At 35.8% G+C, this 26,803-nt stretch overlaps 1 protein-coding gene across 4 annotated transcripts in view; it reads right to left on the bottom strand.

The window, feature by feature from the left end:
• Malrd1 (MAM and LDL receptor class A domain containing 1) overlaps positions 1-26,803 on the bottom strand; it is a 361,316-nt gene that overhangs the window by 289,857 nt on the left and 44,656 nt on the right. For 2 of the 4 annotated variants that reach the window (XM_090318992.1, XM_090318991.1), the window contains exons 3-6: positions 20,651-20,791; positions 12,495-12,589; positions 12,240-12,401; positions 5,315-5,411 (exon numbers count right to left, since the gene is read on the bottom strand). In XM_090318992.1, coding sequence (XP_090175118.1) covers positions 5,315-5,411; positions 12,240-12,401; positions 12,495-12,589; positions 20,651-20,747 — 451 coding nt within the window. In that variant the 5' untranslated portion in view covers positions 20,748-20,791. Of the gene's footprint in view, positions 1-5,314; positions 5,412-11,714; positions 11,829-12,239; positions 12,402-12,494; positions 12,590-20,650; positions 20,792-26,803 lie in introns of those variants that run through there. The other 2 variants (XM_090318993.1, XM_090318994.1) reach the window with 2 other exon arrangements.

Genomic DNA, 26,803 nt, shown 5'->3' with positions numbered 1-26,803 from the left:
ATCGTGCTACCAATTTGACCAACTCACTTCGATAATCAATAAGCACATCAATAGAATTAGTTCTATTTATAAAACTCTGGCTTTTCTCTGCTCATACTAGCTCTTCTCACCGTCTTTCCTATCGTAATTAATGACAAAATCATAGTGTCCTAGTCCAGGGAGGAAATTCAGAATTTTCCATGAATCATCTCTCTCTTTCTCTGGGGTGTGTGTGTGTGTGTGTGTGTGTGTGTGTGTGTCCAAATTTCTGCTTTTCTCTGCAAAACCCATACGGGAGATGAGTACATCTTACTATCCCAACACCCCTACTACAAGCCCTGGCTCAAGGAAACATGTTCTCTTTCTGAATTGTGACTTCATACTTTGTCTGTTTATTCCTGCTGTTAGTCTCACTGTGATTTTTCAATCTGTGAGTCAGATCATGGCTTCTCTGCTCCAAATCTTGGCATTCTGTATATAGTGACGGAGACACTAAAGTCTTCATTATCATCTTTCTTTCTCATATAGGCTAACCTTACACTTACCCATCTATGGGTTCAAGATTCCTCTAAAAAATGTTCTTCTGTTCCTTGATGGGGATTTTTTTTGTAGTTAAAATGACTATTCTGAGTACTCTGTGTAAAGCTTCCGTATCTCATCCTTTCACCGGCATTTCTTCTGCAAGTTCTGTTTTCTTGTTCCCCAAAGTAAATATCACCATGCAATTAAAATACACGTATTTAGTTCAATGTTTCTTTCCCCTTAAATAAAATGTAAGCTGTATGAATGAAATGATTGCTATTTGGTTTTCTACAGCTACATGGTATCTAATGCTTAGAAAAAAATCCTTGGCAACATGTTTTAGTTCAACTAAGTAAATAAACAAAAGATATATGGAAAAAAATCAACAAGAGGTAAAAAATAGTGAAAGCTCTATGTAAATCATATATATTTTTATTTGTGATAAAGCTATATCAATTGGTTTGACAACATTTTACCAATACATACATAGCTGGGCTTCTCCTAATGAGAGTTTACAAATGATGAATATGCAAATCCTCTTAGATGCAGACACACTGACAATAAAAGTGCTTGTGCAATTAAGGAAATGTTGGCAATAAATGAGCTAAGATTGCACAATAACCATTACCTTGAAACAATTAAAACTGTAATTTCTGTAGATTCATATGATCTACAAATCTTTTGCCCCTGGGGGTGCATAATTAAACACTGGTCATAGTTCCATTAAATGTTGTATATTATGGCTCATTTGTCACTATTTATACAAGACTATAAAAAAGTACTGCAAACAAAAGTAACCTAATAAATGACAACTGTACGAAATTTAAATGTATCTTATGCCAATTGTCTTTTTTGTAATATCAGCCACATTATTGTCCTAAACTGGAACTTATAATAATAAAAAAAGTGGAATGTGGGTGTTTAGGTGTGCTTTGTATTATTGTCATTTAATGTATCTCTGAAACAACTCATTTACTTCAATTTATTCAATCCGTGAGCTCAGCTATTTAGACATGTCATACTTATGTTCATTCTTTTTTGTCTCATTGTCTCTGTCTTTCTATTTCTCTTTCTGACAGCCTTTGTTCCATTTTCCTCTCTACTCTCTCTCCTGCTCTTTCTTTCTCTCTCATTCTTGTTCTTATACCACACCAACATCTGGTTATAGGGAGATATTTGGAGGATTTTAAATCCTTCTTCAATGACACATGATCAGCAAGAGGAAGTTCTGCCAACCATTACAAGATCCTGTACTAATGAAGTCACATATCTACGGACTGTCATCCTTCAAAGCTTATCTTTCACAAGCAGGTTGGGTGAAATTGGCCAGGAACTCCTACATGTTACAGAATAAAGTCCAAGTCTCAAGGGTATTTCAGTCAACGTTATAAATAATATCCAATTTGGCTCTAGATATTTTAGACAATTTCTTTGGTCAATTTTCTCAAATTAGAAATGGATTTAAATTAAAAGTTATTGAAGCTTAAAGGTAACTGAAAGCTGATATTTAAAAAACATCTAGGATTTTGTTCTTTATGTGGGTATGTATGCATCATGAAGAATCTAATTAAGGGATGATTTATGTATTTATGACATTGCACAAATGGCACTAAGGAAAAATCCTGAAAATCCCATTTTAAAAGAAATCATATACTTTTATAACATTCTGCTTAAAAACCATAGCATGCATCTGGGAGCATGGCCTAGGGGTAGAGTGTTTGCCTACCATGCACAAAGCCCTGGATTCAATTCCTTGGTACCACATAGACAGAAAAGGCTGAAACTCGTTCTGTGGCTCAAGTGGTAGAGTACTAGCCTTGTGAAAAGTACTGTCCAAGGACAGTATCCAGGCCCTGAAGTCAAGCCCCAGGACTGGCAAAAAATAAAACTAAAATAAAAACATATACCACAGCATGTAATTTTTATAAAAATTATAACCAGAAATTTATTCAAGAATCAATGTCATTCAAAAATCATTGATTAAATATGTTTTTAGTCATATACCTCAGATCTGGATTTCTTTTTTTTTAAAGCTATGGTTTTGTTTTATTGCAGTTCTGTGGATAGAAATACTATCAAGTGATCAGAAATATTTATGTTGCTTAACTGATCCTCTTGAGAATTTTTTCTTTCATATATTTTGATTGTAATTATTAAAAGGGTTACATTATATTCACCAGATAGAAGGTGCATTACTTCACAAACATTGATACCCTTTCTCATGTCTTGGTCCCTATTTCCCTCCCCCCACCCCTGTCCCTCATCTTCTTTAGATTTCTTTTTTTAATCTCGCTTCTTTGGTAAAGAGTAAAGCAAGAGGCCTTCCAATAAATTTCTAATGAATTTTTACCTCTTGGGAAAATGAAAACTAAAGTTATATTATTTGAAGGCATGGATATAGTCTAACAACTTTCTTTAATACAATAAAAAGATCTTAATTTTATCAACTTTAAAAGAATTCACAAACCAAGAAAGCTATGATAAACAACAACTATTATAGAATTATAGGATTGTTTTCCTCTGGCACTGTTTTCTTATTTTTTTGGTGTTTTTCCCATCTGATAACCTTTTTAGACATGTTCTCTAAACTCAAACAGGAAGAGAAGAAACATTTCAAAAGAAAATTAATTCTTAATTCTAAACATGTAAATTTTGAGGTTCCGTAGAAAGTATTTTGCTTATTCAACTCATAAACCAATTTCCCTTGCCTGTCTTTATAATAAATGCAAAACACTAAAAATATGGCTTTACTGTCCTCCCATGGAAGTGAGTTCACCTATGTAGTAAGTGGGCTAGCCAATTACATGGCCAAAACATTTCCCCTTACTCTTTCTGTCTTCTTCCTGCTCTAAATGTAAGATTTACAGAGCTCAACAGTCATGGCTACAAAGTGATGAGAATAAGGTAAATTCCAAAAGTAAGTCACACTGTCTTTGATTCTGTTGAAGAAACAAAAATTTGCATAACAATTTCCTCCCTTAAAGTCATATAAGAAAATGTATCCGATTTCTTACATCTAACTGTACTTTTAGCCCTACCCATCTTTACAATGGGATTTTATGATGCCAACATTCAGAAGACATTGGTTTGCCTGAGCATCCAAGTCTCTGATGCTCTACCTTCAGCCATCAGGAATGCATGAGACTGACACCACTGATTCTAGTTAGCTTGGCTCTGCTCCAAGGCAAGTCATTGCCTAGTACAATAATCAATAAGAGTGCAGAGTTCCTAAATGCTATCCTGTTCTTAAGGCTGATCTTGCTCACTTTACAGTATATTCTGAGAACCTTATTTATCATATAAGCTGTGATTTCCACCTACCATGTCTGGAGAGAAGCCCAGAATCAATCACTTCTTCTATGTTCCCAGTGATTAAGTAGGTCCAGTCCGTTGTGATAGTGCCTGAACTTAACTTCACAGTCTTCTTGGAAATTTAATGCTACTTAATTTTACCCCCTCTCACATTGCTGCCATTTATAAAATCCAGGTGCCAATTCTATCCCATGATGCTTTATGCTCTTCTTTCAATATCAATCTTCAAACTGCTGTATTTGCCTTCCAAGGGTTAAAATATGACCTCAGTTTTTACTTATTGGAAAAAAATCTGTGTGTCCTTGAATTCAAAGAATACCCCTTCCCTGGATCTTTACTACCTGTTAAGGAAGAATACTTTCTTAATAGCTTTCCTAAAAGATAATCATATCCTTTTCAAATGACCCATAAAACAGAAAGCTTAAAATAAGGATAACCATCATTCTCATTCCAAAGTTTTTCTTCTCTAAAATTATAGTCATGACATTCATTTTGTCACCCATGCAGATCTCACGTCCACATTTCCCAAAGATTTCAGTTTGGGATTTTAGCGTCTCCTTCACTAGTCCTAAATTTTGTCATGTTAACATCCATGTACAAGGTTTAGTCAGAAAACTAACTTGAATATTATTGAAGTTTCATTTTTAGCAAACTTTATTTCCACATCCTCTCAATTACAGTATAATTATGAGGATATGCAAAACTATTGTCTTAGGAACTGCAGACCACTATTTTTCTATGTGACCACAAGTTTCCCTTAAAAGAACAAATTTCTGATATTTTTTTACTTCAGCTAAAATTCATTTTTAACTTCTATAATGACTTTATAGAGGTCTTTGAAGTTGCTTACTGCAAAATGTGGCATTCATCTTCTGAATATTTATTATGGCCTATCTTGCTTGGCTTTGTCCCAATATGTGCATCATGGGTAATTAGGAAATGCTTTGGTTTTCAGAATCAATGATAGAGTGACATTTTATTTCTGAAATGATACTAGAGTCTAACTATTGACAATCTCAATGTCCAAGCACCACCCAAGAATATTCTTGTATAAATTTGTACTGTAAATACAAATTCAATGGCAGTGGCCCAACAGTGAAGCAAATCAAGCCAATTGCTGATTTCACTGCCTATTCTGCTTTTGGGGGTGATTAGCTAAACTGGCCAATGAACAGGGCTAGTTAGAAATCATTTTGCTTGGCAGACCCTAATTTCTGCAGAAACTATTAGATTCCTAGAACAGAAAGATACTTCTGAAATAATCGAATGCAAACTGACCCATTCAGTCCTCTGTAGTATTGCAGTCTATTAAAAAAATAGCCCCTCTCTCCCTCCAGTCTAAGCTCAGTCAATGATGTGTAGTATCTTAGAACAATGGAGAATAATCCTCATAAAAACATCAGGTGAAAACTAGAGAACAGATGCAAGTCCATATAACATGTAAATTGCTACAAATTTATATTATACCAAAGGATCAAAATAGGAGGAAAAACATCCTTACCATCTGCAGGCAAGCAGCCTGTGCCAAATGATATATCATCAATAGCTATGACTTCATCCTGTTCATGAGCTGGGATCATTTGACCTTGAAAAACAACCTGCACAAGAAAAATAAAACAACACCAAGTAAGGACATCACTATTTTGTAGAGTTCTAAGAGGAACCTACAAATGAGATGCACACTGGTGCTTGCCTAGCATGCATGAAGCCCTGGGTTCAACTCCTCGGTACCAGAAATAGAGCTGTGACTCAAGTGGTAGAGTGCTATCCTTGAGCAAAAGAAGCACAGAGACAGTCGCCAGGCCTTGAGTTCAAGCCTCAGGACTGACAAAAGAAAAAAAAGCTAAGACAGCACCAGGGCCTTCTAATTCTTCTGTTCTGTATATTCCTAAAATCACTATATCTATCTATCTACCTATCTATCTATCCACCTACCTATATGTTAAGAGTCACTAGATAAATAGATAGATAGATAGATAGATAGATAGTTAAATTTCATCACCACCAGTTTTTTTTCTCTACCACATCCTCTCTAGGGAAGACCTCGGGATTTCAACTGGCACCCAGGCTGAAGATAAACAAATATATATCATCTTTCTCCTGGGCTATCCTTTCGTATCTCTGCAGCCTGGAAACATTTTTTACACAAATGACAGAACTCACTTCAGAAGTTACATATTTCAAAAATATGCTGTTTTTTGCTTTTCCAGTTAAACCTCTTAATTCACTCATCTTCTAACAGTGGCACCAGCAGACTGCTCCATGCAATGCTGGAAACTTCAAAGTGACCTTTAGAATCACTCTCTCCTCCAAATCAGTCAGCCAACACCAGAACCTAGTCGTCTATTTCTCCTCTTTCTACTCCTGTGGGCAAATGCCTGATCTACTGAAGAAATTTTCAATTACCGTCTTGCCTTCATCTTGAAATAGATACTTTATGTTGAATAGGTTCTGTTAACTTACATCCTAACTAAATATGAATAAAGAAAAGTTACATGAACACTTGCTGCACAGGACATCATTGTTAGGGAAAGAATCATGTCTCTAAGTGCAGGGAAATTTACTTATGGATAGCTATGGTTACAACATACAAAATCCCATTGGGCATAAGTAAAAAGTCTAGCTAAATAGATTTCATTAACACAGCACTTCTAAAATAAAATTCCAAAGAAATGAAAAGAAGTATTAAAAATGCTGCTATAATGTAACAATCCAGGCACTGGCTAATTTAATTTAAAAACACACTTAATAATCATGTCAAATAGACTGGACCAAATCTGAAAATTGGGATAATTTCTCCTCCATATTATAAATTCCTTTAGGGCTTTAATATGATATAGAAAATTACTATAACTTATTACTAGGTAGTTCATATCTAAAACCTACTCTAGATTCTAAACTGGTACGAGATCTAGTAGATTACTTCTCTTTTTAGGCAAGCAATCTACCACTAGGCCACGCTCCTAACTGCCTACTTCACTTTTTTTTTTGCCAGTCCTGAGCCTTGAAATCACAGTCTGAGCACTTTCCTTGGGCTTTCTCAAGGCTAGCACTCTACCACAGGTGCCACAGCACCATTTCCAGGTTTTTTCTATATATGTGGTACCGAGGAATCAAAGCTTTCATGCTAGGCAAGCACTCTTATCACTAGGCCAAACTCTAGGCCCCGCTACTTCATTTTTCAAAGGTCATAATTATAGTGGGTAAACACAACCCAATAAGGTAAACCATCTTCTATTCCAGACAGAGATGAAGGGTCAATTAAAGTATGCATGCAAAGAGCTGAACATAATTCCTTACATATAGGAAGAACGAGTTATTATTACTTAAGCATGTTCGGAAATTTTCTGAAATGCTTTCAATTTTACTGACAACACCTTTACGAATAATTCCTTCGTGCTATAAAATATACACAAATATTATCCTACTACAATTTTATTAAGCAATGGATATGATTTACAGATAAAAATGACAAATCACCCAGGTAACAGCCTGGTCCACAGGGTTTAACTCTTCCTTCCTTTTATATTTCTAATTTCTCTTCTTCCTTTCTTTTTCTTCCTTCCTTTCCTACTCTTCCTTCTTTCATTTTTTTAAAACAATAATAGGGTTTGAATTTAAGACTTTGGGTTTTCTCGGCAGGGGTTCTACCACTACATGCCGTGTGTGTATGTGTGTGTGTGTGTGTGTGTGTGTGTGTGTCTGTCTGTCTGTCTGTCTGTCTGTCTGTCTGTCTGTGTCTGTGTGTCTGTGGGTGCTGAGGCTCATACCTGTAATTCGAGCTACTCAGTAGACTGATATCTGAAAATCACAGTTCAAAGCCAACCCAGGCAATAAAAGACCGTGAGAATCTGATCTCCAAGTAACCACTAGAAAACCGGAGGTGGTGCTGTGACTCAAGGGGTAGGGTGCACAGGCCCAGAGTTCAAGCCCCACGACAGACCAAAAAAAAAAAAAAGGAAAAAAGAATAAGGATCTAACTCTAGCACAATGACAAATGCTTGTAGCTCTGCAGGAGACAGAGATGGGAGGATTAAAGTTCAAGGCCAGCCAAGGCAAAAACCGTCAAGATGCTATAACCAAGTGAAGGCCTCGTTAGCACATCAGTCCCATAATATAACAAAGTGGGAATCCTACTGCACGTCTATGATTCCAGATGTTCAGGAGACAGAGTAGAATAATTTCACACAGAGGCTATCTTTAAACAGAAGCATGAGACTCAATCTGAAAAAAAAAAAAGCTGAAAACAGAAAGGCTGGTAATTTAACTCAAGTGATAAAGTGCTTTCTTAGCAAGCAAGAGTTCCTGAATCCGAATGCCATTAGCATCAAAACAAGAAAAAAATGCAAAAGAATCAATCATTCATAGAATTACTTCAATGCAGGACACTTAAGATTTCTATTCGCTTTAATGATCATTAAAGAACAAAGTTTCATACTACAGAATTCTATCTCCAGCTATAAAAATTTTCTTTAAGTCTATCATTTAAGCATCAACTAAATGATGTTTTTTACTCTTTAGATATACTTTTAGTGTAATAATGTATGAATATTCTATATTAAAGTGATTTTATGACACCAATTAAGAAACTGTTATTCTTATATCTTATAACATAACCTTTATACCAGAGATCTGACTTACTGTCTATTGTTCCCTTCTTAGTCATTCAATGTAGCTGAGGCTAAAACTGAACAAATTCATTCTTCATATTTATGCAAGAGCTAAATTTATCCCATTTGAGATTTACTATTTCATAACAACATAAATTTGATTTTTATATTATCTTATCACAGATGATAAAATAATCATAGATGAACTAACTTGTTCCTCAAACCAGATTTAGAAATAAGTTTATTAGGAATAACATACTGTAAGTTCTTCTTCATGCTTAACTGAAAAAGAAATTCTTTTTCGGGCCAAAATGCTAAAATATATAATATCCCAGAACTCTTTTAATAATGATTAGATAATTTCTACCGTGCATAAGTTTTATTAGGTGCATAAATAAGTTCATTTTTATAGCTTTGCATTGGATTTAATTTCAAAAATTATTTAGGAAAACAGAAGCTATGTTGATTGGAATGTAACTGAGATGATTGACAATTATTTCACCAGCATTTGGAATTTTTACTTAAATGAAAGTCACTCATTATCCATTATCCTCTGTTTTCAAAAGTATGAGAAAGGTTGAAAATAAATATGATTCTTAGGGTAAGCAAATCACAATAAAGAAAATGCTTTTTTTAAGTAAAAAAAAAGAGAAGCACAGTGGTTCACACCTGTAATTCTAGTTACTTAGGAGGCTGAGATCTGAGGATCAAGGTTCAAAGCCAGCCTGGGCACAAAAGGACCTGAGACTCTTATCTCCAATTAATCTCTAGAAAATGGGAAGTGGGCCCAAGCTTCTTGAGCTGATTCAAAACTTTGGAAAGGTAACAGGGTATAAAATTAACCCTCAAAAATCAACTGCCTTCCTCTATGCCAACAGTGAAAGGAATGAGGCAACAATCAGGAAAGCAACTCCTTTCGCAATAGCCTCAAAGAAAATAAAGTACCTAGGAATTAGCTTAACTAAGAATATAAAGGACCTTTTTGATGAAAACTTTAAAACACTGAAAAAGGAAATTAAAGCAGAACTGAGGAAATGGAAAAACCTCCCATGCTCCTGGATTACAAGAATCAACATCATGAAAATGGCAATCTTGCCAAGGGCTATCTACAAATTCAACACAATACCCATCAATATCCCAATGTCATTCTTTAAAGAAATAGAAGAGGCAATCCAAAATTTCATATGGAATAATAAAAGACCCCATATAGCTAAAACACTTCTTAGCAGAAAGAAAAGCGCAGGAAGAATTTCAATACCAAACTTTAGACTATTACAGAGCTATAATAATCAAAACAGCTTGGTACTGGCACAAGAACAGACCTGAAGATCAATGGAATAGAAGTGAGGAGCCAGGTATTAAACCACAGACTTATGGCGACCTAATCTTTGATAAGGGAGCCAAAAAAATAGAATGGAAGAAAGACAGCCTCTTCAACAAGTGGTGCTGGCAGAACTGGTTAAGCACCTGCAGAAAACTGAAGTTGGATCCTTCTTTGTCACCATGCACTAGAATTAACTCCAAATGGATCAAAGACCTCAAGGTAAGAGCCGACAAACTGAAAACTTTACAAGAAGGAATAGGAGATACACTAGGCCTCCTTGGCACAGGTCGAAAGTTTCTCAATAAGGACCAAGAAACACAACAAATCAGAGAAAGGCTGGACAAGTGGGAAAGCATTAAACTGCGGAGCTTTTGTATGGCAAAGGACATAGCTGGTAAATTAAATAGGAAGCCTACAGAGTGGGAGAAGATCTTCATTAACCATACAACGGACAAAGGCCTCATATCTAAAATATATCAACAGCTCAAAAAATTGAATCACTCCAAAACCAATCTCCAAAGTAAGAACGATCCCATTAAAAGATGGACCAAAGATTTAAAGAGAGTCTTCTCTGAAGAAGAAACAAAAATGGCCTATAGACACATGAAGAAATGCTCCACATCTCTGGTCATAAAAGAAATGCAAATCAAAACAACTCTAAGATTCCACCTCACTCAAGTTAGAATGGCCAGGATCAAGAAAACTAATAACAACAGATGCTGGAGGGGAAGTGGCCAGGAGGGATCACTACTACACTGTTGGTGGGAGTGCAAACTCATTCAACCACTATGGAAAGCAGTGTGGCAGTTCCTCAAAAGACTAAACATAGAGCTCCCCTATGACCCAGCAATTCCACTACTTGGCATTTACCTGATTGTCCAGAAACAAGGACATACTAAATCTACCAGCACAACAATGTTCATTGCAGCACTATTTACCATAGATATGGAACCAACTCAGATGTCCCTCAGTTGATGAGGAAATGGAAAGACTAAACATAGAGCTCCCCTATGACCCAGCAATTCTACTACTTGGCATTTACCTGATTGTCCAGAAACAAGGACATACTAAATCTACCAGCACAACAATGTTCATTGCAGCACTATTTACCAAAGATATGGAACCAACTCAGATGTCCCTCAGTTGATGAGTGGATCAACAAGATGTGGTATTTATACAGAATGGAATTCTATGCTGCTGTCAGAAAGAATAGCCTCGCCCCATTTTTAAGGAAATGGAAAGACTTAGAAAAAAATCATGTTAAGTGAAGTAAGCCAGACTCAAAGGAACATAGGCCCAATAGCCTCTACTGATTTGTCATAATCAGTAGAAACCTTGGGCTCTCCTAGCAGATATTTACAATAGAACAAAATCTAGAGGCATTAGGCCAAATAGTATGACACAAAATGTAAGGACCTCCAGGATACGGAAACAAAAGCCATATAATGAGTGACTGTTGTCCTTAATGTGCTACGTTATCTCTCATCTCTTTTACTGTTCCTTGGTTATCTCATATTGTTACAATATTTTACCTTGTTATCTGATATATTTTATATGTGCTTAACTGGCTATTTGATATTGGATAGGGAAGGGAGGAAATCAAGATGAGCGGGGGAATGGTGGAAGGGAAATGGGGACCATGTCATGAGAAAGGGTATCAATGTTTGTGAAGTAATGCACCTTCTATCTGGTGAATATAATGTAACCCTTCTATTAATCACAATAAAAAATATAAAAAAAGAAAATGGGAAGTGGGTCTTGGCTCAAGGGTAGGGTGGTATCCTTGAGCTGAGGAGCACAGGGAGAGTGCCCAAGCCAAGTTCAAGCCCCATGATGCACCAAAAAAAAAAAAGTAAAAGAGGAAGAAAAGGTTCAAGAAATTTAGGTCAAAATATGGTGTCATATATAAGTATACATTAGAACACATCAACTTTATTATATAATTCCAAACTTTGTTGTAAATGTACCTTTTAGAGTGACCACCCTCTACATATGCTCAGGACTGTCCTCTTCAGTAGTTGAGTGTCCTGAGAACCCCCTTGGTCCCTGGCAACATATTCGTCACTTGACTTTTAATTTACCTGTATTAAAGATATGGCTGTTGCCAGGTGCTGATGGTACATTTGAAATGTAAAGACAATAGTTCAAAGTCAGCCTAGGCAGAAAGTTCCTGGGACTCTTATCTCTAATTAATCACCAGAAAACAGGATTTAGCACTTAGCTCAAAATAGTAGAGAGCTAACATTGAGCAAAAAAAGCTCAGGGACAGCACCCAATCCCTCAGTTCAAGCCCCACAATTGCAAGAGAGGGAGAGGGAGGGAGGGAGGGAGGGAGGGAGGGAGGGAGGGAGGGAGGGAGGGAGGGAGAGAGAGAGAGAGAGAGAGAGAGAGAGAGAGAGAGAGAGAGAGAGAGAGAGAGAGAGAAAAGATGTGGCTCTTTTTATCATATCACCAATCAAATGGCAAAGACATAGTGACTATCATGTACATACCTGAAATTTCTGTGCACTCTTGATTGTGATGACATTTCTCTTCCACTGATCTGGTAACCCAGCTGTACTTTGCCCTACATGTTCAACAGGACCACCACACATAGTTTGAAGACCTACCAGCAGTTTGCCACTCAGGTGACTGAAGAAATCATAAAATGTAATCTGTAAAAAGTAATTAATACCCAAGCAATTATAATAAAGGAATCCCCAAAGGTAACAAAGTTTTCAAAATGGGACCTGCTTTCAAATACCTACCTGACAAACATGCTCGTCATGTGTTGGAAGAAAAACTCTGCTCCTTAAATCTGAGGAAGGAGAATCCACCCTGGACACCAGTGAGAGGAAGTAGGCTGGCGAGAACCAGTTAATGTGTTAAATTCAGAATGATAGCTAGCAAAGCACCCTAGATGTACCAGTGTACATTCAGGCTCATAATCCACATTGGGTCAACATAGATTTGTGTATTTAAAGAATGGAAAATTATACCCATGTTTTTTCCTTTTGAAATAATCAGGGTAATCATTCACCCTGTATCAGTATGGCATACTATAATCCACAGCCAATTTTTCACAGCCGATAGAAAATTGACAATATAAGACATTACCTAGTAAAAACATGATGCTGAGATTGTCATAAAACAAGCACTCCTATGAAAAATCTGAGAAGACTATATTACTGTGGAGTTTTTTCCCAAAGAATTGAATCAAATAGTTCTAAGTTTCCTCAGGAATATGAAAAACACTGAGCCATAAGGTTCTCTTTCCTGCTGTAATACTGATAATGCCAGTGATTGCAACCACAAGTGTGAAGTCTTTCTTGAGCTTTCATATATTTCAAGCAAGAGTTAAGGTGCATAATCTGACAGCTACTGTTTTCTGTTACTATTCTGTTACTATTGACAGATAGATTTGCATTTCCATTATTTCTCAAGTTCTGAGTGATTGATGGGGCTAAATGTGACTGGGAGAATTCCCATTGTAGGTTACTAACTGGCTTAAAGGAACTCAAAAAGGTAGGCAAAGGTATACTCAGGAAGATTTCCAAAAGGAAAAAGCCCCCATTCCAGAAACATCATCAAAACATGGATGAAGACCTGAGTCAAACAAAGGTTAAACTATTAAGCATTGTAAAAGAGAGAGTTGGGGGCTGGGACTGTGGCCTAATGGTAGAGTGCTTGCTTAACGTGCACCAAGACCTGAGTTTGACTCCCTGGTACCCCATACACAGAAAATTCCAGAAGTAGTGCTATGGCTACTTCTCAAGGCCAGAGTACTGGCCTTCAGAAAGCCCAAGGATAGTGCTCAGGCCCTGAGTTCAAGCTCCCGGACTGGCAAAAAAATAAAAAGGAGAGTTCAACTGAGTCAACATTTTGACAGTCAAGGATACTCAGCATGAAGTAGCAGAGATGCCAAATATATGCCTACTCCTTCCACCAGCTTCGTCCAGGGCATTCCCCTTCCTGGTGCCAAGTCACCTGCCTTAAGAAAACCTCGGCCTGTGGACCAACAACATGGGCAATATTTATCCTTTCTCTTCTTGGAAATAGTGTTTCATAGTTTCTAGCTGGAAGAAACCTTCCTGGTCTCATATTTGGCCATTCCATCACCAAAGCTTACAGACGTATGTCTATAGAGAAGGCTTTGCTCCAGATCTTTGCCCCGTAGGCAAGATGAAGATATGGTCTTACAGCCCTGAACTTGCTCCTCAGTGTGACAATGATGATGTTCCCAGCATCAGTGAAGCTTGAGGACACAGATCAAGCTTAAGCTTAGGAAAGGATCACATAGGGACAACAGCCATGTGTATCTGACCATACAAAACAGTATTTATCAAAATGAGCTCCAGGAAGTGAAAAGAAGAAGTTTGTTGGCCCTTGTTGTTGTTTTTGTTTTCATTTCATTTTGTCTTGCTTGTTTGTTGATCCGTCTTTAGATGGACATGGAGGGACACAAAAATGGAGGGACAAAGGGGGAACAAATGCAGTAATGATACTCATGGGATACTATTTTAAAAATAAACTATACACCTGGTAGGTTGGGATGGGAGGAAAAAACTGAGGGCAGAGGAAGGGGTGACATTGTCCCCTGACATGTGTAACCATACTCCCTTTGAACATCACCTTTTGAATAATAATGAATAAATAGAAAAAAAGTTAAGCTTGATGGTAGTACTGAGAGGAGTGACATTGAGAAATCAGACAGAGAAAATGAGGAGGGTGGATTTGTGCACTGGGATGAGAGTGAGTGGCACACTCATTCTGAAGGGAAAAAGTAACATGTTAGTTGAAAATTTTGCAGATATGCCTGGAAAGTGAAGGGAGAAAAACAACAGGAAGTTCATCATGATTTCTCTTTGGATTATGATGCTTTGAATGGCAGGTCAGGAAATCCTTGTGGAGAGCAGGAGGTAGAGGAATTTCCAGAAGACAATGAAGAAGGAGATTCTGATTATTTTAAAGCAGAAATGCTATCGCAAAACCAGAACAAAGACAACGTTAATGCTGATGAAATGCCTACTGTGCAGACTTTCCCTAGCTAGGTTTCTCTCCCACTTCCCACTCTGTCCCATCACTCCCTTGCTGAACCCACAAGTGTGAAATGCCCCCACCTGGCTTTATCTGCAGCCTAAAGTAGACACGGACACTACGAGTGCAGTTCACCACAGCACAGGAAGCCACAGCAACTAGCATTGTCAAGCTGTAGGCCAATATCCCGAGACTGAGGAATCAAAGAAATACAGAAGTAAAGTAGATAAGTAAATACAGATGAATGGATTTATGGATGAATAACAAATTGTACAAGCTCGGGTGGCTTTAATGCCCTAAAGAATGAAGGAAAAAAGAGAAAAAAGAAATCAAGGAGATTTGCTACCAAAGTATGCTACTAATTACTGCTGAAAAGAGTCACAAATCCAATTCACACTAGCCTCTAGGTGGAGAACTTTTTTTCTATATTACTAAGTAAAATTGCTGGTCTCTACAGAGATTTCCTGACCTGCCATTCAAAGCATCATGACCTGAAGAGATTTTAAATGTTGAAAAGTCAATTAGAAGCATGAATGGACATCCAGAAATTACAAACCTTACTTTGCAAGAAAACTTTGGAAATCAGTGTATTCATTGTCATTGTTTCTATAACAAATTACTGTACAATTAATAGATTAAACCAACACAAATATATTATCTCATAGTTTATGTAGGGAACTAAGACAAGACCAGTATTTCTGTGTGAATCTTTGCTTAATGTTCAGAAGGACAAGTTTAGCACATTGGCTGGCTGGACTTTTTCTGAAGGGATAAATCCACTTTCACCTCATCCAGTTTATGGACAAAATTCACTCTTCCCTGCAGCTGTTGAGATCAAAGTCCCTGGTCCTTTGTTAATTATTAACCAGTGTTGTTCCCTTTCTGAAGGTGCCTACATCTGTGTATCGTATGGCCTCTTTTTTCCTACCTCCTAAGCCACAGATCACATCTCTCTGATCTCATCATCTTCTGCTATTAAGAGATCATGTTATATTTAGGGCACAGTTGCATATTGAAGAATAATACTCTTGTTTTGAGATCAGCTAATTAGGCACCTTAGACAAACACGAAATTCCTTGACAGCAATGTCTAGGTTTAATCGAATAACTAGGGCATGGAACATCTTTAGGATTCTGCTGACCACAACCAAGTAGACATTAAGGTGCTCCATTTTAATGTGCTAACTAGAATTCATAAAGCCTAAAAGTAATAGGAGTCTCTAATTGATTAACCTATTAGGATGCAATCAGTGAATGCTAACTATTTAATTCCCAGAGTTCTTATGCAGACTACCAACATCTGCTGGGTTACTTTTCAACTAGTACAACTGAGAAAATTTTCTGTCCACAACATTTGGTAGAACTTTTTTCCAATGCCTATTTGGCTTTGGTAAATATTTCAATATTTTAAATATATATAGTTCAATTTTATTATTAAATTTCATTTTACTATGAGAGGGAGACATATTCTGTTGTGGATATGAGGTACATAAACCCATATAAAATTAACCTGCAAATAGGCTTTCTGCCAATAAATATAAAAGTCCTACCAAAAAGAAAGGAACCCTTATATAGAAAAAGAAAGCAAGGAATACATAAAAGGGCATTTTATATTTCAATAAAGACATTAGAGAATGTATCATTTTTAGTTCATATTAGTAGAATAATATTACTTTAAGATATTTGACAGCTGGAGTACTAAGTTTGTATGTTGAAATCTCATTGATATCTTATCAGATAATTTAAGTATCTAAGTTGTAAGCTATAATCCCTTCATTGATTTATAACTCAACTGGAAAGAAAAGAAATGGAAAACAAGCAGAACTTGTATTACTCAACACACAACAGATATGTTTCTGGAAACCTCATATAGTTTATTTTTTTCAAATACACAAGCATCACATGAACACATATATCAAAGACCTTGATATGAGATTGAAAATAATCAGAATTTCTGGAAAACAATGTTATTTGAGATATAAACAATTATTCAGTACCAAGTACACCCGCCCTTAAAATATTTTTTCTACTCATGAACCACTTCCATATCTCCATCTCATTCTGCTAAATGGTCAGACAAAGGCAAAAAATATTCCCATCCACAAATACATTAAATATTCTTAAACTAAATTTTAACTTTAATATTTTCTTTTGAAATAATTTCATGTCATATTAAGATTGGAACAAGTAAGGGGAACACACTGTATTTCCTTTTCATTATCCATGTTATTTATATGCTTATTATAAAATGGAAGTTTCAATCTTACTGTAGTATCCCTTTTCCAAAATAATGTTCTGCATTCTTCAGGGTCAGATACCTTTAATCTACTGCAATTCAAAAAATTTAACACAAAGTTCAGAAAATAATTTATAAGGCTTAAATACCACTTGCCACATATAATCACTGTTCTGCTTATTGATATTGTTTTCATATTTAATCAACAGTAGTTGGTAGATACAGGAAAAAGCAGTTTCAAACATCCATGGGGTGCCATTCCAAGTTTCCCCTATAGACAAGAGGACATTTACATAACCAAATCTCTTCTTTTACTTGAAAGTTCTGTTGAGTTTCTAAACCATACCTAATAAAGATAACTCTTCTACACAGAATCAAAATGTACTTCTCTAATATTTGCTACAAGTGGACACTGTTCACATTTGTATCAAACAAAAAAAAGGCTATCTTGATGCTTGATTACATGCAATTTTACCAACATTAGTTATTTTCTTAAATTTACTCTAATTGGTCTATATGCTCCTAGTGGAAGAATTATATCTTTATTCTCGAATCTCTAATTCTGTAATGTGCTAGGCATAATATCTGATCATTGTTTACTAAAATAGCTGGAAGTTGTTAAACTGGTTCTGTATCATGTCCTAGTCACTACCTGATTTTTATATATTCTGTGAGATCAGAAAGATTTTTATTTGTTGAAATGGCAAAATCATGACTAAACAAAAAAGAACCCAAAAGAATAATATTCTACAACATGTAGCATTCATATTAGTTAATTATAAATTCTTTATGCATAAAAATGTTTTATTATTATTATATATGGCTATTCTCACTACACAATGGCAGACTAGAGTAACTGGGACACAGACGTGGTCTAAGAAATGAAGAAAAGATAGGGGGGAAACCAGGAGCATGGCCTAGTGGTAGAATGCTTATCTAACATGCACAAAGTCCTGGGTCAATTCCTTGGGTACCACATACACAGAAAAGGTCGGAAGTGATGCTGTACCTCAAGTGGTAGAACCCTAGCCTTGAGAAAACCCAAGGACAGTGTCCTAGACCCTGACTGGCCAAAAATAAAAAAGAAATTAAAAAATACACTATTTGGACCTTTAAACAAGAAGTATGCAGGTACTTGGAACAATATGGATGTTCTCAAACATTATCTTCAAGACACACACACACACACGCAATCGATCACACATGTGACTTTCTAAATATGTATAAGGCCATGAGAAGGCTGTCATATGGGCTTTTTGCTCAACATATATAGCCATAAGCATAAAGTTTATGCCTCTACCACTAGACTGGAAGATCACTAGAGAGAACCGTGTTCTCTTCACCTTTAAACCTGCAGGTCCTAGAACAGGATGTGGATGGAGCAAAGCAGACAGTCAACAAAATTCTTAAAATTGCAGAAAGAGGAAGAAATGAATACTCACTCATTAATTTCAAAATAAACATATTCAGATTATAAAGGCTGAAGAAGCATGATCTAGAGAAGAGCAATGTGGGTTCTCTTCTGAACTTTTGATCTTTTTTAGGTTCTTCCTAACAAAATAATACAACTCACTGTGTAATGCAGCCTGCCATCTGTTAGAGAATAACAATGAGGCTCTTGCCCTTGACAGAGCTGTTAATTAAGGGGGAAGCTAGACTTCACTCAGATAGGAACCTGGTGGTGAATATAACAACGACATTAAAGAACAAGAAAAATCTAAAAGTTCAGACTTCAGAGGACTTTAAAGTTAAACAACATGTGTAATATTTTTGACCAGTCCTACTTGAACTCTGAGCCTGGGCACTGTCTGTATTCAAGGCTATAACAGTTGAGTCACAGCTCCACTTCCAGCTTTTTGTGGTTAATTGGAGATAAAGGTCTCACAAACGTTCCTGCCCTGGTTGACTTCAAACTGCTATCCTCAGATCTCAGTCTCCTGAGTAGCTAGAATTACAGGTGTGAGCCACTGGAGCCCAGCACGTACAACTATTTTTAAAAGAATAGTCTACCTCAAAGAGATCAGAATAAGTTAGACATGTTCCTTCAACATTTGAACTGAGGTTAGGATAACTTTATAGCTGCTGTCTATGTCTAAAAGTCAGATAGAAAATCTGGTGGCTGGGAACTTGGAAGAGGAGTCTAGAACAGCCAAGTATGACAGAGAAAGAGAATTCTACAAATAAGGAGAGATGGGATACAAGTGTCCTTTACTCTATAAAGAAATTCTAGTCAAGTCTTTGACTAAAACTGAAACCTTCAAGTGTAGGAATTACTTCTGGGAGCTAAGAGTTAAAGAGTTGAGTTGATATTTGGACTGCTGCCCGTACATAAACAATGTAAAGTTTATTATTTGAATCTATGCAAATCAATTTAAACAAATCATTATTCTGAAAAATATTCTAGAATATAAAACAGACTCTCTAATACCAGTAGTCATAATGCCCAAGATATAATGTAAAACTTTTCAACAAATAAAGAATGGAAACTATGTTATCACACCATGGAAAAAGATAGTCAACAGAGGGTAACTCTGCGAGGGTACAGTCAAGGATGTAAAAACTATTCTAGCAATGAGAAATGAAATAAAGAAAACGTGCTTATAAGGCATGAAAAGGTAAGAAACACTTTTAAAGAACTGATTTTGAATTTTAGAGTTGAGAACTACTTGATTTTAAAAGAAAATCACTGGAAGTCTTTCTTAGCAAAATAAAAGAAGTCATAGAACTTGAACACAGTTCAATTAAAATTGTCCCATATGAAACAGAAAAGAGGGTCAAAATGTATGACGAGACTTTAATCATTTTGTAATCACACACTAGTAAGTGATGATTCACATATCAAAAAAGGAGACAAAAACAGTGCAGGAAAATAATTGCATAAATAAAAGGGTACTTTCTAAAATTGGCAGAACACATACATATCAGATTCAAGAAGATCAGTTAACTCAAATAAAATAAAATTCAAACCAAAGTAGACAAAATAAAAAAAAAACTTTGCCATTCCTGGGCTTGAACTCAGGGCCTTGGCACTGTCCTTGAGCTTTCTCAAAGCTAGCACTCCACCACTTCAGCTTTTCCTGTATATGGGGTGGGTACTGAGGAATCAAACCCAGGGCTTCAGGCATGCTAGACAAGCACTCTATACTAGACCACACTCCTGGCCCTCAAAAATTCTTATGTTGAAAAATAAATCTTGAACGCATCAGACAACTAAGATCTGTTAAGCAAAATCAAATTGGGAATATTTACTTGCACAATACTATTTACAATAGTGTTCAATAATAGGAACAGCCTCAGTGTCCCTCAATAGATTAGTGAATAAAGAAAATGTGGTATATTAGCCATAAAACAAAAGCATGTTTGCAGGATATTGGATGGAGCTGGTGATCATCATGTTAAGGGGAAATAAGCCAGATTCCTACATATTGCCCTTCTTGTGAAAGTTAAAAATGGAAAGGATGCTTGGAGTCTGGTTGTAAGAGATGTGGAAGGTCAGAAATGAGAATAGAGAAGGTAAATATGATCACTTCAACATATGGAAATGTTATAATGAAATCTCCTACTTGTACAAGCGATATATATTAACTAAAAACTTGATGATTTAAAATAAAAATATATTGTGGAATTAATAAAATAAACTTAGAGCATTTACCTGATATGTTACCTTTGTGATCAGAAAATGGAGGTGAAAAACCAGTCTCCCCATTTCTTTTTACCCAACTACGTTGCAGATTTGGATCTTGTTTCATACCACAAAGACCATCCTCAAAATCACATCTTTCATAGTTTGAACCTATAGAGGGAGGAAAAAATAGCTTTCAGAACCTTATTTGGCTTCTTAAGAAACAAAACAATAGGAGAAAAAGGCAGCAAATGACAGATATAGTTTAACATAAGGATATTTTTCACAAATTTAAGTCTACTAATATAAAGCATTTTGCATATGGCATTATCAGAAAGTATGTGTGACATACTCACACATACAAACCTATGTATGCGGTCCAAACAAAGTATGTCACATGAAGCTGGATTATTCAGGATCTAACTTTGATTTGGGTTTTTCTTTTTAGTAGGTGTCTTGACTAAGTCATGTAATCACTATTAACCCTTCCCTTCCTTTGTAGATTAGAATAGTACTATCCAGTCTTGCCTGACACAAATAACTGCTATTATAATTCAAAGACATTATGTATATAAAAATAATTTACAATTCTTCTGTCCCATGAACTATAAGAAATTATTATTGGCTGGGTACCAGTAGTTTACATCTGTAATCCTAGCTACTCAGGAGGCTGAGATTTGAGGCTAGAAATTCAAAGCCAGTCCAGGCAGGAAACTCCAAAGAAACTAGCAAAAAAGCCAGAGCACTAGCCTGAAGCAAAGGAGCTCAAAGACAAAAACCTGGTCCTGAGTTCAAGCTGCAGTATCAGCACAAAATATTATTATTAAATTTACATCTTCAACTCAATTTTATGATCCCTGTCAAAAAGTAACATAAAAATTTTAGGTCAGAGATGATCAATTCACAGAGACCCCTGTCCTGAAATTCAATCATCCTTGGAATATAACTCTTGAATTAAGTACATTCCTCCCTCTCAAATCTTATCACTGATTTGATAAAAAGCCTGATGTTCTATATCACAACAAATGTTCTTTATTCTGGACACAGATGAATCAAAAGACTTATATAGAATTAACTCAGAATCTTGGAAATTTCTGTCATGATATTACCATTCCTATCTGTGATTTTGTTTATTTGTGTATGCTCCCTTCCCTTTCTTTTGGTAAGATTTGCTAAGGGTCTGTTAATTTTGTTGATTTTTTCAAAGAACCAAACTCTTTGTTTTGTTGATTCTTTCTATAGTTCATTTAATTCTGCTTTGATTTTAATAATTTTCTTCCTTCTACTGGGATTGGGGTTGGCTTGTTGCTCTTTTTCCAAGAGCTTAAGGTGTGACATTAAATTGTTGGTTTGCAAACCAGAGAAAGGCTGGATAAGTGGGACTGCATTAAACTGCAGAGCTTTTGTATGGCAAAGGACATAGCTAGTAAATTAGGAAGCCTATAGAGTGGGAGAAGATCTTCACCAACCATATAACGGACAAAGGCTTCATATCTAAAATATATCAACAGCTCAAAAACTTGAATCACTTCAAAACTGATCTCCTTTTAAGTAACAACAATCCCATTAAAAGATGGGCCAAAGGCTTCAAGAGAGTCTTCTCTGAAGAAGAAACAAAAATGGCCTATAGACATGAAGAAATGCTCCACATCTCTGGTCATAAAAGAAATGCAAATCAAAACAACTCTAAGATTCCACCTCACTCCAGTTAGAATGGCCAGGATCAAGAAAACTAATAACAACAGATGCTGGAGGGGAAGTGGCCAGGAGGGATCACTACTACACTGTTGGTGGGAGTGCAAATTCGTTCAACCACTATGGAAAGCAGTATGGCAGTTCCTCAAAAGACTAAACATAAAACTCCCCTATGACCCAGCAATTCCACTACTTGACATTTACCTAATCATACAGAAACAAAGACATACTAAATCCACGAGCACAACAATGTTCATTGCAGCACTATTTACCATAGCAAAGATATGGAACCAACCTAGATGTCCCTCAGTTGATGAATGGACCAACAAGATGTATTCATACACAATGGAATTCTATGCTGCTGTCAGAAAGAACGACATCGCCCCATTTGTTAGGAAATGGAAAGACTTAGAAAAAATAATATTAAGTGAAGTAAGCCAGACTCAAAGGAACTTAGGCTCAATGGTTTCCCTCATTTGTCATAATCAGTAGAAACCTTGGGTTCTCCTAGCAGAGATTTATAATAGAGCAAAACCTTGATACATAAGGCCATATATTAGGACACTAAATGAAAGGATCTCTAGGATATAGAAACATAAGCCATATAATGAATGATTGTTGTCCTTAATGTACTGTGTTATCTCTCATCTCTTTTGCTGTCCCTTGGTTAGCTCATATTGTTACAGTATCTCACTTTGTTACCGGATATTTTGGATATATTTGTATTTGATTATTTGAAATTGGATAGGGAAGGGGAAAAACAAGATGAGGGATGGGAGTGAGGGGGAAGGAAATGGGGACCAAGACATGTGAAAGGGTATCAATGTATGTGAATTAATGCACCTTCTATCTGGTGAATATAATGTAACATTTCTAATAATTACAATAAAATATGTAAAAAAAGAATAAACTCAGACTTCCAAAAGACTAAAAAAAAGCTTGAGCAGTTGATTGCTCCTAATAATTAACCATGTACCATTTCTAACATTTGCAAATGTCATGTTATAAGGATACATGCCCTCAATTGCAGACAGCTCCTTCCTGAACTATAGACCATAAAGAGAATGGACAATATTTTTTGCCAGTCCTGGGGCTTGAATGGATAGTATTCTTTAAACAGCTGCCTCTTTCCCTGGCAGGTATAGTGGGCATGAATAGACTAATACTGTTTCTGACTGCAAGAAGATAATCTTTCACCATCTTTTCCAATAAAAATATTTCAGTAGTAATCATATCTGCCACACTTTGTTGATATAATCCAAAGCTAACTTAGAAATATAACCTTTCAATAAACTGAACTAAATCTGCTTCGTTATTAATAAAGCAGGCATTTGCTACCATCTTAAGCAGGAGGACACTCAGACAATGTCTTATAGATATTAAGCACAAAATAGGCCACATACTGAGTGCTGGGGTCCAGGATGGAACTCTCTCTTTTGGAATCTACAACTGTAGCTCTCAGGGCTCCAACCCTCAACTGTAATTTACTGCCCCGTTTTTTATCAAAGATGTAGAATTAAATACCTATTAGAGGCTTTACCCACCCTGAGGAAACTATTGTTTACAGATCTGACATCATTTTATCTAAGACCAAAGAAATTTTATTAGTTTATGAATCATTCAAAGGTTAAAATTACAATTTCCTTAAGGAGTAGATAGATAGATAGAATCATATAGTATGTAATAAAATTACTGTCAGTGACAGACTACATATGGAATTATAACTATAATATAGTCTAGTTGTGCAGCAGATTGTACAATCTGAGTTTTTACATCTCTCTATAATGTCACAATGATGAAATCTCTCAAAATGAATTAATGTCCCAATGATGAAATCTCTCCGAATGAATTGAAGTCATGAAGCAATGCATGACTGTGCTTCTGTTTTTAAATCTGTTTGGCTATGCTATTTACATAAATGTGCAACCTTCTTTTAGTTTTGTTTTAGTTCCTGACAACTATTTCAGTGATCTGTAATTATGAAGTACTCTATTTTACCACTACATGTACGCAATTGTGTGTGTATATGTGTGTGTGTGTGTGTGTGTGTACATTTTTGCCTAGATGAGAAACATTTGAAAACCAAGAAATTATCTTGCCACATAATTGCTTAGGTAATGTCTATTTGCAGTGTTCTTTGTTCTTTTAAATATATAAAGTAACCAAAGTGATTTCTGGAAGCATTAACACTAGGAAAAAATAGCTAAATAAAGTATTTTTTTCTTCTGAATAGACTCAACAGAGTTTCACTTTGGTACAAAAATGAATCTAATCAACACAAAATTTCAGCTAATTTTGATTTTAAAAGGAATCATGAACTGTTGTATGATTCAAAATGTATCAGAAGCTTTTTCTAAGCATTCTTCTTCTCACAATACAGAATCATAATTGTTAAAACCTTTGAGTAAATTTCCTCAAACTTTAGCTGGCTTGCTCTGTAATTTCCTATGGCACATATCCTCATTTAGATCTGAAACTCCTTGCTGAAATCTGTCCACCGTGTAGAGTACAGTTTACCGTCATCTTCATCTTGTGTGGACTTCACAGCTGAGCAATAAATGAGCAAGGAGATGACAAGAAACTTACATGCAGAACTCCTGTGCTTTTTCACCTGTGAAGCTCATAGTTTCGCTTCCAATTTTATGATCCTAAAGGTCAGATCTGTAGTTAAAGAGGGAGTTTGGCTTGATATTGTGCTTTGAAATGAATTTGGAAGGCTTGTACAGTGTCAAAATTTTCTCATTAAAGAATTGCTTGAGAAGTCTCCAGATTCAACCTTTTGTACCATACCAAAATGAAAAATATTAAATTATATCCAAGAAACAGCTTAGTACACACTTCTGATGAAACGGCATGAATAAACACATAATCCAGAACTGATCTGGACTCAAGAAAATACAGTATAGACAAACCATCAAAACAAAGAGTTTCCAAAGACAGAACACAACATAATAATCAAAAAATATGAAAAGGATGAAGGCAGGGTAGAAAACATTAAAAGCAGTACCACCATTTTTCTCAAGTTTTCCTTGGTCTAAATTCAAATGTACATTTTACATTCAAATCCTCAAACTTTTATGAGGCTTTTTGTAACAAGGAGATTATACTTTTTACTTTAATAAAGTATATATTACATTAAACTTATTTTGACCATTTTAAGTGGATGGTTCTCTGATATTTAATGCAATCATATTATAGAACCATTACTACCATCAATCAAGAATTTTCCATCTTGCAATAATGAAATTTTATATCCAGTAGACAGTACTACCCCATTTCTCCCAAACCAGTCAACGGCTATTCTACTTACTTTGAATTTGCTCTAAAGAACTCTATGTACATAAAGTCATATAGGATGAGACTAAATGAAATGAACTCTAGTATATGGAAACAAGAAGTTTATCTTGTGTGATTGTTGTTCTTAATGTACCATGTTCTCTTCCCTCCCCTTAGGGTTAATCTCGTGTTGTTACTGTGTCTGACTTTGTTACCTGGTATATTGTATATACATCTATTTGTTTATTTGAAATAGGGAAGGGAAGGGGGGCAATAATATGATTGGGAGGGGTTGGGGGGAGAGAAACAGGGACAAAATCATGAGAAGGGGTATCAATGTGCCAAAAGTAATGCTTTTCAATATGATTTTGCAAGATTCTTTACCAAGTTGCAAACTTTATCATGGTTAGGTTTAGTAGTAGGATATACTTAACATATAAACTTATTCTGCGTAAATGTTCATATATGTATATAAAGATATACTACTGAAACCTTCTATTAGGAAGCATAGGATTCATACGAGTCTTTTTCTATATATTTTTCTAGTTTTCTTCAGATAGGCGCTTAAATTTCTTCATATATAATTTCTGTCATGATAACTGCTAAATAAGTATATATTCAACTCATGTTGAATCCCTACTCACTAATGTAGCAGTATTTGGAGATGAAGCCACTTAGAGAGGTTATCAGGCAGGAGACTTTGTGATGGAATTAGTGTTCTTAAAGAAGAGAGAAAGAAGAGCCAAATCATCTCAGTGCCATGTAAGAACTTGGCAGGAAGGCAGCTAGCTATCTACACACCAGGAAGGAGCTCTCATTAGATATCAAATCCACTGGCACCCCAAAGTTGGCACTCCCAGATTCTAGAACTATAATAAGTAAATGTCTGCTCTTAAACCCACAGCTCCTGAATTGTTTACAAAATTCTGACCTTATCAAGTGAGTTATGTGGTAAGATTTTTTAATATTTCTGTCAATTGTTTCATAAAACATTTTACATTCACTGCAATAGTAAAATAAATACTGCATACAAACTCATACATTTTACTCTATTCCTCCATTAGCTTCAAGCACTTTCAATGAATCAATTACTTTAAAAAATAACTGACTTTTTTTGCCAGTCCTAGGCCTTGAACTCAGGGCCTGAGCACTGTCTTTGGGCTTTCTCAAGCCTAGAGCTCTAACAATTGAACCATAGCACCACTTCCAGCT

The sequence above is a fragment of the Megascapheus bottae genome, chromosome 26, assembly GCF_031878675.1.
Source record: "Megascapheus bottae isolate mThoBot1 chromosome 26, mThoBot2.hap1, whole genome shotgun sequence".
Lineage (NCBI taxonomy): Eukaryota > Metazoa > Chordata > Mammalia > Rodentia > Geomyidae > Megascapheus > Megascapheus bottae.
This window is presented reverse-complemented; position numbering and strand designations above follow the sequence as displayed.